Source organism: Meles meles, chromosome 3 (genome assembly GCF_922984935.1).
Source record: "Meles meles chromosome 3, mMelMel3.1 paternal haplotype, whole genome shotgun sequence".
NCBI lineage: Eukaryota > Metazoa > Chordata > Mammalia > Carnivora > Mustelidae > Meles > Meles meles.
This window is the reverse complement of record NC_060068.1, coordinates 84,018,084-84,030,611: the sequence shown is the minus strand read 5'-3', so window position 1 is coordinate 84,030,611 and position 12,528 is coordinate 84,018,084. Positions and strand designations below refer to the sequence as shown.

At 34.0% G+C, this 12,528-nt stretch overlaps 1 protein-coding gene across 2 annotated transcripts in view; it reads left to right on the top strand.

Moving 5' to 3' along the window:
• Positions 1-12,528, top strand: part of FCHO2 (FCH and mu domain containing endocytic adaptor 2) — a 119,958-nt gene that overhangs the window by 67,225 nt on the left and 40,205 nt on the right. The window contains exons 11-15 of one of the 2 annotated variants that reach the window (XM_045999184.1): positions 1,528-1,552; positions 7,477-7,534; positions 7,796-7,971; positions 9,986-9,997; positions 10,680-10,704. In XM_045999184.1, the coding sequence (XP_045855140.1) occupies positions 1,528-1,552; positions 7,477-7,534; positions 7,796-7,971; positions 9,986-9,997; positions 10,680-10,704 (296 nt within the window). The remainder of the gene's footprint in view (positions 1-1,527; positions 1,553-7,476; positions 7,535-7,795; positions 7,972-9,985; positions 9,998-10,679; positions 10,705-12,528) is intronic. The other variant, XM_045999185.1, reaches the window with a different exon arrangement.

Genomic DNA, 12,528 nt, shown 5'->3' with positions numbered 1-12,528 from the left:
GCAGGAAAAATGTTAGAAACGGCTTTGTTTGAAATGCCGGAGGATCTTGGCATGCTTCTTCCAGTAGCCTGATGGCTTTGAAATGGCCAGCAGTTTTGGAAGAGGGGTTCCTGCTCAGAGTTTTCTCAGGGCTTGCTCTTCCTGGGGCTTCAACTGCAGGTCTCATTGCAGCCCACTGTGAAAGCAAACAGATGAGTGCTTTGACACAAAGACTGGTGAGCTCTGGCCGAAAGCCAGAGAATAAACCATTTGAAACTTTGACACTTTTATATTTAAAGTGTATCTTTTTGAAGTGCTCCAATATCTTAAATTATTTGATTCTGTGGAGGGATTGAATTTTTTCCTATGGTGCCTTTTCTGGAACATATCCTTAGAGTATGCATAGGAAGGTACCAGTAATAAGGAAGCTCTTTTTCAAAACTTGGAATTTTGAGTGACGTTTAAGTGGCTATAAAGATATAATAAGAGACTTACATTGACCCTCTTTGGTGCTTCCATTTGGATTAAGAGTAGTGTAGTCATCTTCCTTTTTTCATTATTTCAGTCTGTTCCATCCTGTCTTTCTTTAACAAAATTCTTCAATTTGTAGATTTTTTTTCTGGTTTGTGCTTTAGTCTTTGGGTAGAGATGACCTGTTTATCCTATATATTAATTCAGTACATTTTATTACTGTTCATTGGACTCTCAAGGTATACCTAATATGTGTGTTTTCAGTCTCTTATTAAAGTGGTGGATTCTGATACTATATGCATTAACTGTCTCAGGCCACTGAATATGTAACTAATCCAAATGCCTTTTAAATGTTCATTCTAATTTTTGTTAGTGAATTTGTTAAACAGTATGTATATAGAAATCCTTCTAACCTTATTCCTCATGGCCTCAATGTCTTTATGGATTTAGGTCTTTGGTTGATAAAGTTGGTCTACTTTATGTTTTAATTGTACATTCAAAGCACTTCTTTTCTAGCTTATATCCAAATTAATATTTACCAGTTAAATGATAAAATACCAGTTTTCAACAACGTACTGTATTAGACCATATTTTATATATTAGACTTAGATTTTTTAAGCAGAATTCTGACTACTCATTTAACATATTTGGAGAAAAATGGTTTGGCTTCTATATATATGCTAGCTATGGATATTACTTCAAATGAAACTGAAGTTTTTAACAAGAATATATTGTAAAGTGTTATTTAAAAGCCTGTAGCAATCCTTGTAGGATTGGCAGCTTCCTTTATATGATTCATGTGTATATTTATGAAAAAGAGGTGCTTTTCAAGTACAAGTTTTTAAAATACTTGTAAGCTGTGTAAGTTTTATTTGCCATGTATTGTGGATATTGGATTGCCTTCTTTTGAACTTTAAAATCATTTGGTATATTTTAATCCTCATGATTTGATTTTTCTAAATATCTTTGTAAAGTTTAAATAAAAGTTATTTTAAATAAGGTGAACACATTCAATATACTAAAATTATAAATAGTTCTAATAGTTGATTGTTTCTAATATTTTGTTTATTTTAATAGGGAATGTCCTGATGCAGATTCACTTGTAAGTTGATTTTACTTTGATATAAACCATCCATATTAACTATTTTCATTAGGAAATAACCAGCATATTTGGATTGAGTTGTTAACAGGTCTTTCCAAGAAAAATACTAACCAGCTTACTGTAAAGTCACTATTAAAATTATTTTACAGGTGCATTTTTGGCTTTATATTACTCGATGCTTTCCTATTAAATAGAAGGTAGTTCTATCTGCCTTTGTAAACTACATTTTACTTTTAAAATTTGAGTGGTGCTGTACCATATTGCTTTTTCTTGGGAAATATGCCAGATCTCAGATCTGTATACTTTATTTTAAAATGTGATGCTCTTAGTAATGTGTTCCTCATCATTAAAATGTTATTTTTATCTATTCAAGTATTTCAGTTTTAATAGATTACCAGTTTAAAAAAATAAAACAGTCATGGTCAGTATTTTTCTGTGCTTTTTGCTTGTAGAAAGTTTGTTTTATATTTCTTTGTATATAATTGAGGAAGACATTAAATGGAGCTCCAAATAAGTTACAGTGGGAGAGTAGATTTACAAAATAGTCTAATATATAGACAGACACATTTTTCAAATTGTTCATTAGACTGGTTATGTTGCTAAGTGTAGTAGAGTCAAGCTGTCTGTCTCCTTTGCTTGTTCTTATATAATTACTGTTTCTTTTGGTCCCACATAATTCTGATCTTTTACAGCATAATGGTGTATCAGGATAAAGATACTTTGTGAAAATAGTGTGTTTTATGTAACTTAAATAAAACCTAGTATATTTTCTTTAAAATAAGAAAATGATGGTTTGTTAATAAATATAAAGTGAAAGTAGAGAATTATTCCTAGTGAGCTCTAGAGTTAAAATTATCGAGTGTTTTAGAATTACATTTAATTTACCAATTGTCTGTTTTGATACTCTTGGCTTACTAATTAATGAGAAAGTTAACAGATGTGTTTGACATTTACTTCAGTATTCATCATGCATTTCATTTTGGAATTATTTGTGCGTAGGATTTATTTGATGATTGCAGTATTGAATTTAATACTTCTTGTTTTATATATACTCCCTTAAAACATTTGTAATCCTCTTAGCTCATTGATACTATTCTATAATGATCGATATTAACCAAGTTTGAACTTATAGTCAGAAGAATTAGAAAAGGAATTAGAAAAGAACTTTTAAAGAGGATGCATAAGGCTAATGCCATATAAGAAATTATTGCTAATTTGTGTAGAAAGAAAACATCTAAAATTACAAAAAATTGAAGAATTTGATTCAGTGAAGATAAATTGGCAGAGTATATTTGCAAGACATGTAATAAGGGGCTACTTTACTCTGTAGAGTTTATACAAATCATTATCAAAGGTGAGCAATTTCCCAGTAGAAAAAGGGCATTATAAAAACGGGCTATTTTTCAGGGCGCCTGGGTGGCTCAGTGGGTTAAAGCCTCTGCCTTCAGCTTAGGTCATGATCCCAGGGTCTTGGGATCAAGCCCCACATCGGGCTCTCTGCTTAGCGGGGAGCCTGCTTCTCCCCTCTCTCTGCCTGCCTCTCTGCCTACTTGTGATCTCTGTCTGTCAAATAAATAAATAAAAAATCTTTAAAAAAAAAAAGTGGGGGCGCCTGGGTGGCTCAGTGGGTTAAAGCCTCTGCCTTTCGCTCAGGTCATGATCCCAGGGTCCTGGGATCGAGCCCCGCATCGGGCTCTCTGCTTGGCAGGGAGCCTGCTTCCTCCTCTCTCTCTTTTTGCCTGCCTCTCTCCCTACTTGTGATCTCTGTCTGTCAGATAAATAAATAAAAAATCTTAAAAAAAAAAAATGGGTAGATATCTTTGTCCTTGTGTGTGTGTGTGTGTGTGTGTGTGTGTTTTAAAGAATGTGTTACCAGATATTTAATCTTAATTGTGGTTACCTTTGGGGAACAAAATTACAGTGGTTTTCTGCAGGGAGAAAAGGCTTTCAGTATTTGTTTTATTTACAGCCTATTATTATTTATTTATGGCCTATTTATGATCTTTTTTTATAGCTCGTCTTTTTCTTTTTTTTTTAAACATAGGCCTATGTGGGACTTGAACTCATGACCCTGAAATCAAGAGCTGCATGCTTTACTGACTTAGCCTGCCAGGTTCCCCTGTGGCTAGTCTTAATAATTACTTTAAAAACATCCATAGTCTGCCTTGTGAGGGAAATTGTTCAATTTCTGTTCGTTTTTTAAAGAGTCTGTGTAATTGAAAAATTATTGAGGGACTGTATTTTAAAGGTTGACCAAGTAAGTGTGAATTGCTCTTTTCTTTTAGTTTTAGCCAGTCTCCCAATTGTAAACAGAGATTGATGAATATTCCACTAACTAGAGAGCTCTCTTCAAGCCTGTTTTTTTAAATCACTACCACCACTGTCCAAATCTGCCTTTTAAGATTATTGGGTGAAGTTACCTGTTCTTTTCTTCATACTGCTTTGGCCTTATGTTTTGCTCTGGCAGTGTAGGATCTTTAAATAGAAATCATGGATTTAGTGGACAAAGGTGTAAATAAGTATTTTGTAAGTTTTTATTAATATCAGTTTTCTATGAATAGTTGTAGCACTGAAAACCTAATATACTGAGTATCATGATTTATTTTGAAGTAATCAATTTACAGCAAGTTTCAAAGATAGTACAGAGCGATCCAATATACATTTCACCTGCTTTTGCCCGATAACTTCTTACAGTATAGTATCACAACTGGGATGTTGACACTAATACAGTCAAAGAAGAACATTTCCATTATCACAAGGGTCTTCTGTGTGGATTACCCTTTTACAGCCATTTCTGTTCCATTACCACCCTCCTTAGCTTCTGGCAACTGCTCCTCTTTTCTCTGTTGCTATAATATCATTTCAAGAATGTTACCTAAGTGGAATCCTATTAAAACCTTTTCAGATTGGCTTTTTTCATTCAGCATAATTCTTCAGTTTTTTCTGGATTATTGTGTGTATGAATAGTTGTTTGTTGAATAGTATTCCTTGATATAGGTGCACTAAATTTTGCTGTAACCACTCACCTATTATAAGACATTTAGTTATTTCTAGTTTTTGGCTATTAGAAAAAAGCTGCTTTGAAGAATCATATATAGGTTTTGTATGGATACAGTGTCCTTCTTCGACCCTGGTAATTTTCTTTTTGAAGTCTGTTTTATTTCACAGAAAGACAGTCATTCTCTCTCTCCCCAACCTTTTTAAAATGTTTACATGGTATATATATATTTTTTTTTAATACATGGTATATTTTTAAAATTATTTTCCTTTCAACCTACTTATGTTGTTATATATGAAGTGAGTTTCTTACATGCTATAGATAGCATCTAGTTGGGTCATGTTTTTCATCTCATCTTTCAGTCTGTCTTTTGTTACATTCGGACAGTTTCTGTTTAACATAATTATTGACCTATCAGGGCGAAGTATGTCATTTTATTTTTTGTTTTCTGGTTTTGTTTTGTTTTGCTTTTCATTTTGTTTTCTTTTTCCTGTCTTCCCTGTGGGTTATTTGAACCTTTTTAAGAACTCCATTATGATCTATTTATAGTCTTTTAGCATATAATTTTGTGTGACTTTCTAAATGGTTCCTCTAGTTCATTCTGTAGTACCTTCAGATAGTTTTTTCTGACCAGAGTTTATAGTTACAATCAAGAAGAGGTTGATCCATAAGCATCTTATTCAGCCCTATAGAAAATGGCTCAGTATTATTTGAAATTATTACATTGTACTAAATAATACACTGTAAACAAATTTAAAACTAGTATCAGCAAATCCTTAGAATTTCTAGGGGCTTAAATATTTGGTATGTTTCTAGGGTACTGGGAATAAAAATCAAGTATTTTATAAAAACCTTAATTCTGGGGCATCTGGGTGGCTCATTTGGTTATAGCTGCTGCCTTCATCTCAGGTCATGATCCCAGAGCCTGCTTCTTTCTCTGCCTCTGCCTGCCACTCTGCCTGCTTGTGCGCTTGCTCTCTCTCTGACAAATAAGTTAAAATCTTTTTTAAAAAAAAAAACCTCTATCAAAAATTTAAAAAAAGGAACCTTAATTCTGATGTTTAATGAATTCACATTTGGTAAAGTTTATTTTTTAAAGTATTTTAAAATATTATTTGCATATAAGCAAGCAATATGTAGAACTCAAAGTACTCCAGTTCTAGGGATGTAACTATATACTTGTCATCTTTTTAATATATGGATTCTGCTCTTTACTATTATATTTTCATTTCTAATCCAGCCTGTTAACTCACTGCTGGCTACAGTAGATTTTTTATTCAGATTGGAAGCTGTAACCATGTAAATTCTGTTTTAGTTCTCCTTGATTTTGTGCTGTGCCTGTGAGATTATCCTTCATATTCCTTTTGCTGAGCTTTAGCAGGTGAATGGAGGAAGAAAAGCAAACTTTACCAGTAGAAGACTATTGGCTCTCCAATTCCACTGATCACCTGGCATTTCTTGGTGATCCTTTCTTCTTTTTTTTTTTAACTTTTTGGAATTGTTTTATTCTTGTATTTTTTTGTAAGTTAGAAGTTATTTCTGGGACTCAGTCTGTTAAGCATCTGCCTTCAGCTCAGGTTATAATCTCAGCCCCACATTGGCCTCCCCACTGAGCGGGGCTGGAGGAGGTCTGCTTGTCCCTCTCCCTCTGCCTGTCGTCCACTTGGCTGTCTCTCTCTCAAATAAATAAAATCTTAAAAAAAAAGTTATTTCCAATAAAAACGCTGTATACCCTTTTTATTACATTTGCTGTAACAATTGCATTCTCCTTACATGCATGTGTTTATGTATGCATGTATAAGTTTTCTCCTGGTCCATTTCAGGGTAAGTTCTGTACATTATGGTCCTTTATGCCTAACTACTTAAATGTGTATTTCCTAAAAATAGGAATATTCTCTTAACATAGCATCCTTTATCCATTCTACTTCATCATTATCCCTTGGAGGTACAATACAACTTCATTGTATTCTGATTTCTCCTTCCAGTGGCTTCCCCCCCCCCCATAAAGATAAGCAGATATCTGTGTTTTTAAGTTTTCCCATCTTTCTTACTTCTAGGCTTTTTTCAGTTAGCAGTATTTCCTATAAGTCATTACATGAGTTCAGTAATTGAATAGTACTCTGTTTTCTCTATATACTATAGTTTATTCAAATATGCTTGGACATTTAGGAGCTTTCCAGAAATTTTGGATTATTGATAATCTTTGGTGAATAAACTTGTTGCATATGTATATGTAAATTGTTGGGGATGTATCTTCAAGGTAAATTCCTAGAAATTGAATTTCTGGGTGGAAGTGAAATACGTATCTTTTTTTGTTAGATAATGGTAAATTTCTCTCTGTAGGGATTATTCTATTTTGTACTTACATCAGCAAAGTATAAGAGTACATTTTCCCACAGGTTTGCCAATAGAGTATATTTTTGAGCTTCTGAATTTTTGCCTGTCTCCTGAGTGACAGACCATATTTTAGTGTAGTTTTAATTTTCTTAGTCATCTTTGTTTTTTTTTGTTGTTCTTTTTTTTATAAATATTTACATTTATTTAACCTGTCAGTCATCTGATTTCATCATCTCTCATTTCCAGGCACATACAGTCTTGTGCTTTTATTTCTTCAGTTTGAAGAATTGGGTTGAAGATTTGGTTACAGAACTGCTGGTGTTCCTGCCTGAACACCTGTTCTCTTCCTTTTAGTGTTTCTGCCCTTTCATTTTGCAGTACTTTTCTCTTTCAGACAAGTGAAGTACAGAATGTGAGCTGAAGCTAACTTAACCAAAAAGATAGAACATTCCCACTGTTACTAATTTTATGAACCTGTTGTTGATAAATGATGTAGCTGCTGTAAAAGGTAAAGCTGTTTTGCTAATCTTTTATATTTCTGTAGTTGGAGCCATCGTTACAGTAAGTCTTTTTCTTCTTTTTCCCATAGAACATTCCTGATGTAGATGAAGAAGGCTATAGTATAAAACCAGAAGCAAATCAGAATGATATCCTTTCATCATCTGGATATTCCTATGGATTGTGTCTATAAGTAGACAGTTATAACACAATAAAGACTTTAGTTTTTAACTATAATAAAATGTGACTCCATATTTTTCATTTGGTGTGTTTTTAACTAATGAAAGTAATTCTATTTCTCTTAAAGTCCATCTGACCTCTTAAAAGTTTATATTCCTTTTTATAAATGTGTGAAAAACTGGTTATGCGTTAAGATAGTTTAAAAACTAAATTCTTTAACTGATATTCACATGCCAAAGAGAACCATTTCTACTCATCCAGTGATTCTGATTCCGAGGATGAAGAACCAAAGAAGTATCGGATACAGATCAAACCCATGCATCCAAATAACTCACATCACACAATGGCTTCCTTGGATGAATTGAAAGTGTCTATAGGAAATATCACGCTCTCCCCAGCAATATCCGTACGTAAGAAAATGAGCAAGTTTGTACTTTGTACATAGAAGCCTTTATTTTTTTTTTTTAACTCATCTACTTGCATCTGGTTAATTTTAGCAATAGTTAAGCATGTTGGATAAGGAAATACTTTACAGTTTTTCTTCCTTTTTATTGAGGTGTATAGTTCTTAATTTTTATATAGGCAAATAAACTTGAGTTTGGCTTAGTTTCGCTTCCCTTTGAAAGTTTTACAAGGAAACAAAAATGTGGAAAATCTATTTCTGCCATTTTATAAACAGTTTGTATGTTTCAGAAATTCGAACTGGCAGTATTAATCTTTTCCTCATTTAATTTTAAAGATTTTCATGCATATTTTATGACCCTTATGTGAAAATGGGAATTCCATGAAGAGGGATTTAAAGATTAAATTATATGTCTGCGCTTTTGTAACTGCATTAGTTTTTTTCCCATATGTTTTTTTTTTTTTCAAAGATTTTATTTATTTATTTATTTATTTATTTATTTATTTTTTTAAAGATTTATTTATTTGACAAATAGAGATTACAGGTAGGCAGAGTGGCAGGCAGAGAAAGAGAGAGGAGGAAGCAGGCTCCCAGCTAAGCAGAGAGCCCGATGCGGGGCTCGATCCCAGGACCCTGGGATCATGACCTGAGCTGAAGGCAGAGGCTTTAACCTGCTGAGCCACCCAGGTGCCCCGATTTTATTTATTTGACAGACAGAGATCACAAGTAGGCAGAGAGGCAGGCAGAGAGAGAGAGGGAAGCAGGCTCCCTGCTGAGCAGAGAGCCCGATGTGGGGCTGGATCCCAGGACCCTGGGATCATGACCTAAGCTGAAGGCAGAGGCTTTAACCCACTGAGCCACCCAGGCGCCCCTCCCATATGTTTTATATAAAAAAAAGGCAAATAAAAGAATTCTTAGTGATTGTGGTTAATTCCTCAATTCTGACATGCGATTATTAACAGCTTTTTGAGGGAGGAAAAAAAATAATCACGGTGACTAATATTTCCATTGATGTCGTACTCTAAGGAGTGTTAAACAATGGGGAAAAAGCATGTCTTAAAATGACGATTTAGTCTATCTGTACACGTTCATCATAACTGATATTAGATCTGTTCTCCTTGATAATGGAGAATAAAAGTTCTCCCCATTTTATATTGTTATTTAATATGTATTTTAGATAGCCTGCATGTATTTGGGAAAAAGTGTTTTTCTCTCAGTCATGTACTTTTAGCATTTAATTTTTTTTCTACCAAAAAGTTCTGAAGTGAGGTTTTATTCTGTCATTGCTATTTTTAACACGAAGATTAGTGCCCAGATTATTATGTATAATTATTATAATATAGATATAATCATATTAATTATATTATTGTTACATATATAAATGAAGTTATGAAACCACTAAAAATTTTTATTGTTTAAGAGCACTGACTAATTTAAAAAATAAATATAGGGGTGCCTGGGTGGCTCAGTGGGTTAAAGTCTCTGCCTTCAGCTCAGGTCATGATTCCAGGGTCCTGGGATTGAGCCCTGCATCGGACTTTCTGCTCAGTAGCAAGCCTGCCTCCTCCTCTCTCTCTGCCTACTTTGATCTCTGTCTGTCAAATAAATAAATAAAATCTTTTAAAAAAATGTAAATAAAACCCGATCCTAGGGGAATATATACCAAAACATTAAGCACCTAGCTCTGGGTAGTGAGATCATTAATGGTTTTAAATTTTGTCCTTTGTACTCCTCTCTCTCTCCTATTTTTTAAAAGATGGTGAACATACTAGTTTTGTACTGAGAAAATAATGAGAAAATTTTAATCATTAATATGGGTTTGAAAAGAGGATAGTTTGAGTATATTTTCTTGGCCAGTTTGCTTATCTAGCTCGTGTCCCCTAACAATGTTCTGCAGGTGTTCTAAGATGTATAGATTTTAGGTATGATTCAGAAGTGAATAGAAAAATTATGAAACTAATATGTTAAATTCTAAAATGTACACTGTGTCTTTCTTTTTCTTTCTATGTACAACTAGAGACATAGCCCAGTAAGTACGAGATTTTATATTTTTCCTACTAACTTAAAAAAAAAACCGGGGCGCCTGGGTGGCTCAGTGGGTTAAAGCCTCTGCCTTTGGCTCGGGTCATGATCTCAGGGTCCTGGGATCGAGCCCCACATCGGGCTCTCTGCTTCGCGGGGAGCCTGCTTCTTCCTCTCTCTCTGCCTGCCTCTCTGTCTAGTTGTGATTTCTCTCTGTCAAATAAATTAAAAAAAAAAAAATGATCCCTTCTTTAAAAAAAAAAAAAACCCTTTTGATGTTTGAATGTTGATTTTTAAAGTATTTGTTTTAAATTTTTTAAATTAGTAGATTATAGTATCTTGCTGTAGGTACTAACATTTTGATATTTTTAAATATTTTATTGAATATTAAAGGTACATGTATTATCTTTTACTATAAAACACTGAAAGTTTTTTTTAATGTGATTTTTGAGTAGATATACTAAAAACAACTTACAATTAGGTCCCCATTAATATTTTATGAAGTAAGGGTGCCTGGCTGGCTCAGTCTGTTAGAGCATGCAACTCTTGATCTCAGCATCCTGAGTTCAAACACTGTGTTGGGCATGGAACCTACTTTTTAAACAATAAAAAAAATTTTTTTTTTTACCAAGTATTTCATTACCATATTCTTTGTTTAATGACACTTAGTGTTTGAATTTCTGTTTTAGGTGCAGATGAATCGGAATTCTTCTAGTAAGTTTAACATTTAAATTGGTTATTTTATGTCTGTGAAAATGTATCAGGCAGGGGCACCTGGGTGGCCCAGTTGGTTAAGCGTCTGCCTTTGGCTCAGGTCATGATTCCAGGGTCCTGTGATTGAGCCCCAGGTTGGGCTCCCTGCTCAATGGGGAGCCTGCTTCTCCCTCTCCTTCTGCTGCTCTCCCTGCTTGTGCACATGAGCGCTCTCTTTCTCTCTCTTTCTCTGTTAAATAAATAAAATCTTATAAAAAATTATCAGGCAGTTTGCTAAGCTTATTGTAGCCTTACATATGTATGTAGTTAGAGAAATAAATGGTTTGTTCTCATCACAGCTATTAACAACAGACTAGAAGGATACTAACTTTAAACAGAAGACAAAGTAGGTATATTATTTCTTAACATTTAGACATGCCTTCAAGTTTAATACTTGGCTACAACATTTTTCAGAAATCAACAAAGCCAAAGAGTAGCTTCTTTTTAACAATGTTTAACACTGTTAAACTGGCATAACTCTGCCTTATGAGCCAGAAGGCATTATGAGATGAGTTTTAGCTTTACGCACTTCTAAGTCATACCACAATTGCAATTTGTATTACATGTTTTTTTTTTTTTTTTTTAGTATAGTAACTTAATTATACTAAAAAATTGGGTGGATGCTGACATCCTCTGCAGCGTCATGCATTAAACATAGCAAAGGTGGGAAAAAGTAAAATTGAGTCAGCCTACTGAAAAGTTATGCAATTTTGTAAACACAAGCCTTAATAAAGATCATAATACCAATCCTATTAAAAATTCTAGCGCAGTTAGGGGCACCTGTGTGGCTCAGTGGGCTAAGCATCTGCCTTTGGCTCAGGTCATGATCTCAGGATCCTGGGATCAAGCCTCAGGTTGGGCTCCCTGCATGGTGGGAAACTTGCTTTTCTCTCTTCCTCTGCCTATCCCCCCCCTCCAACGCTCTCTTTCAAATCAAATTAAAAAAAAAAAATTCTAGCACTGTTGGCAAGACCTATTAAATGCATAATAAGTACCAAACGAAAAGTAAGATTTTAATTTAAAAAAAGAAATGGTAAGTAGCTTGATACAGGGATACCAGGAAAATAAGGATGAAAGTGGGCTGCTTTTATGCAGTTACTTATATAAGGGCAGATTGCAGAAACATGGAGGTGAACAATGCAGTAGGTACTTTGGGCCAGACAGAGGGCCAAACTGAGGTTAGTGGGACTGTGTGGTATGAAGGGGCATCCTGTACAGTGTGGTATTCCTCATAGTTTGCTGCACTTACCCATGTTGGTGTGTTTTCATTCACCAGCTGTTGGTTGGTGATCTGAGACATTAAGGTGCAGGGAAATTTGCTTACGAACTGACCTGACTTTTACACATTACTGATTCTCTTTACTCTCTGTACAGTTGCTAATGAAATGATTCATATTACCAATGCAAAAAGGGAGCAAAACAGCCTATCTTATAAAGACTGTTGCTCTAGGTTCCTGTAAAATTTTTTCAAGATACAGTATCCTTCAAGAATAACTATTTTTGGTCAATATCATAATAATATTCTTAGAACCTGAAAAATGCTTTCATTATTCATCAGTTCTTGAGTAATACTTACATATTCAATATATGTTCTAACTTTTATAGTTCTAGCCAGTATTTCTGTGGTCTGAACAGCAGTTTTATTCTCATGACTATGATAGTTTCATTGATTTAAGTAATTTCTTATCAAAGATATTAGAAGAAATGAGGACACAGCAGAAATTCAGCTATTATTTTGATATTCTCAGGTCATATTCTTAGCATGTTAGAAAACTTGTTAAAGTC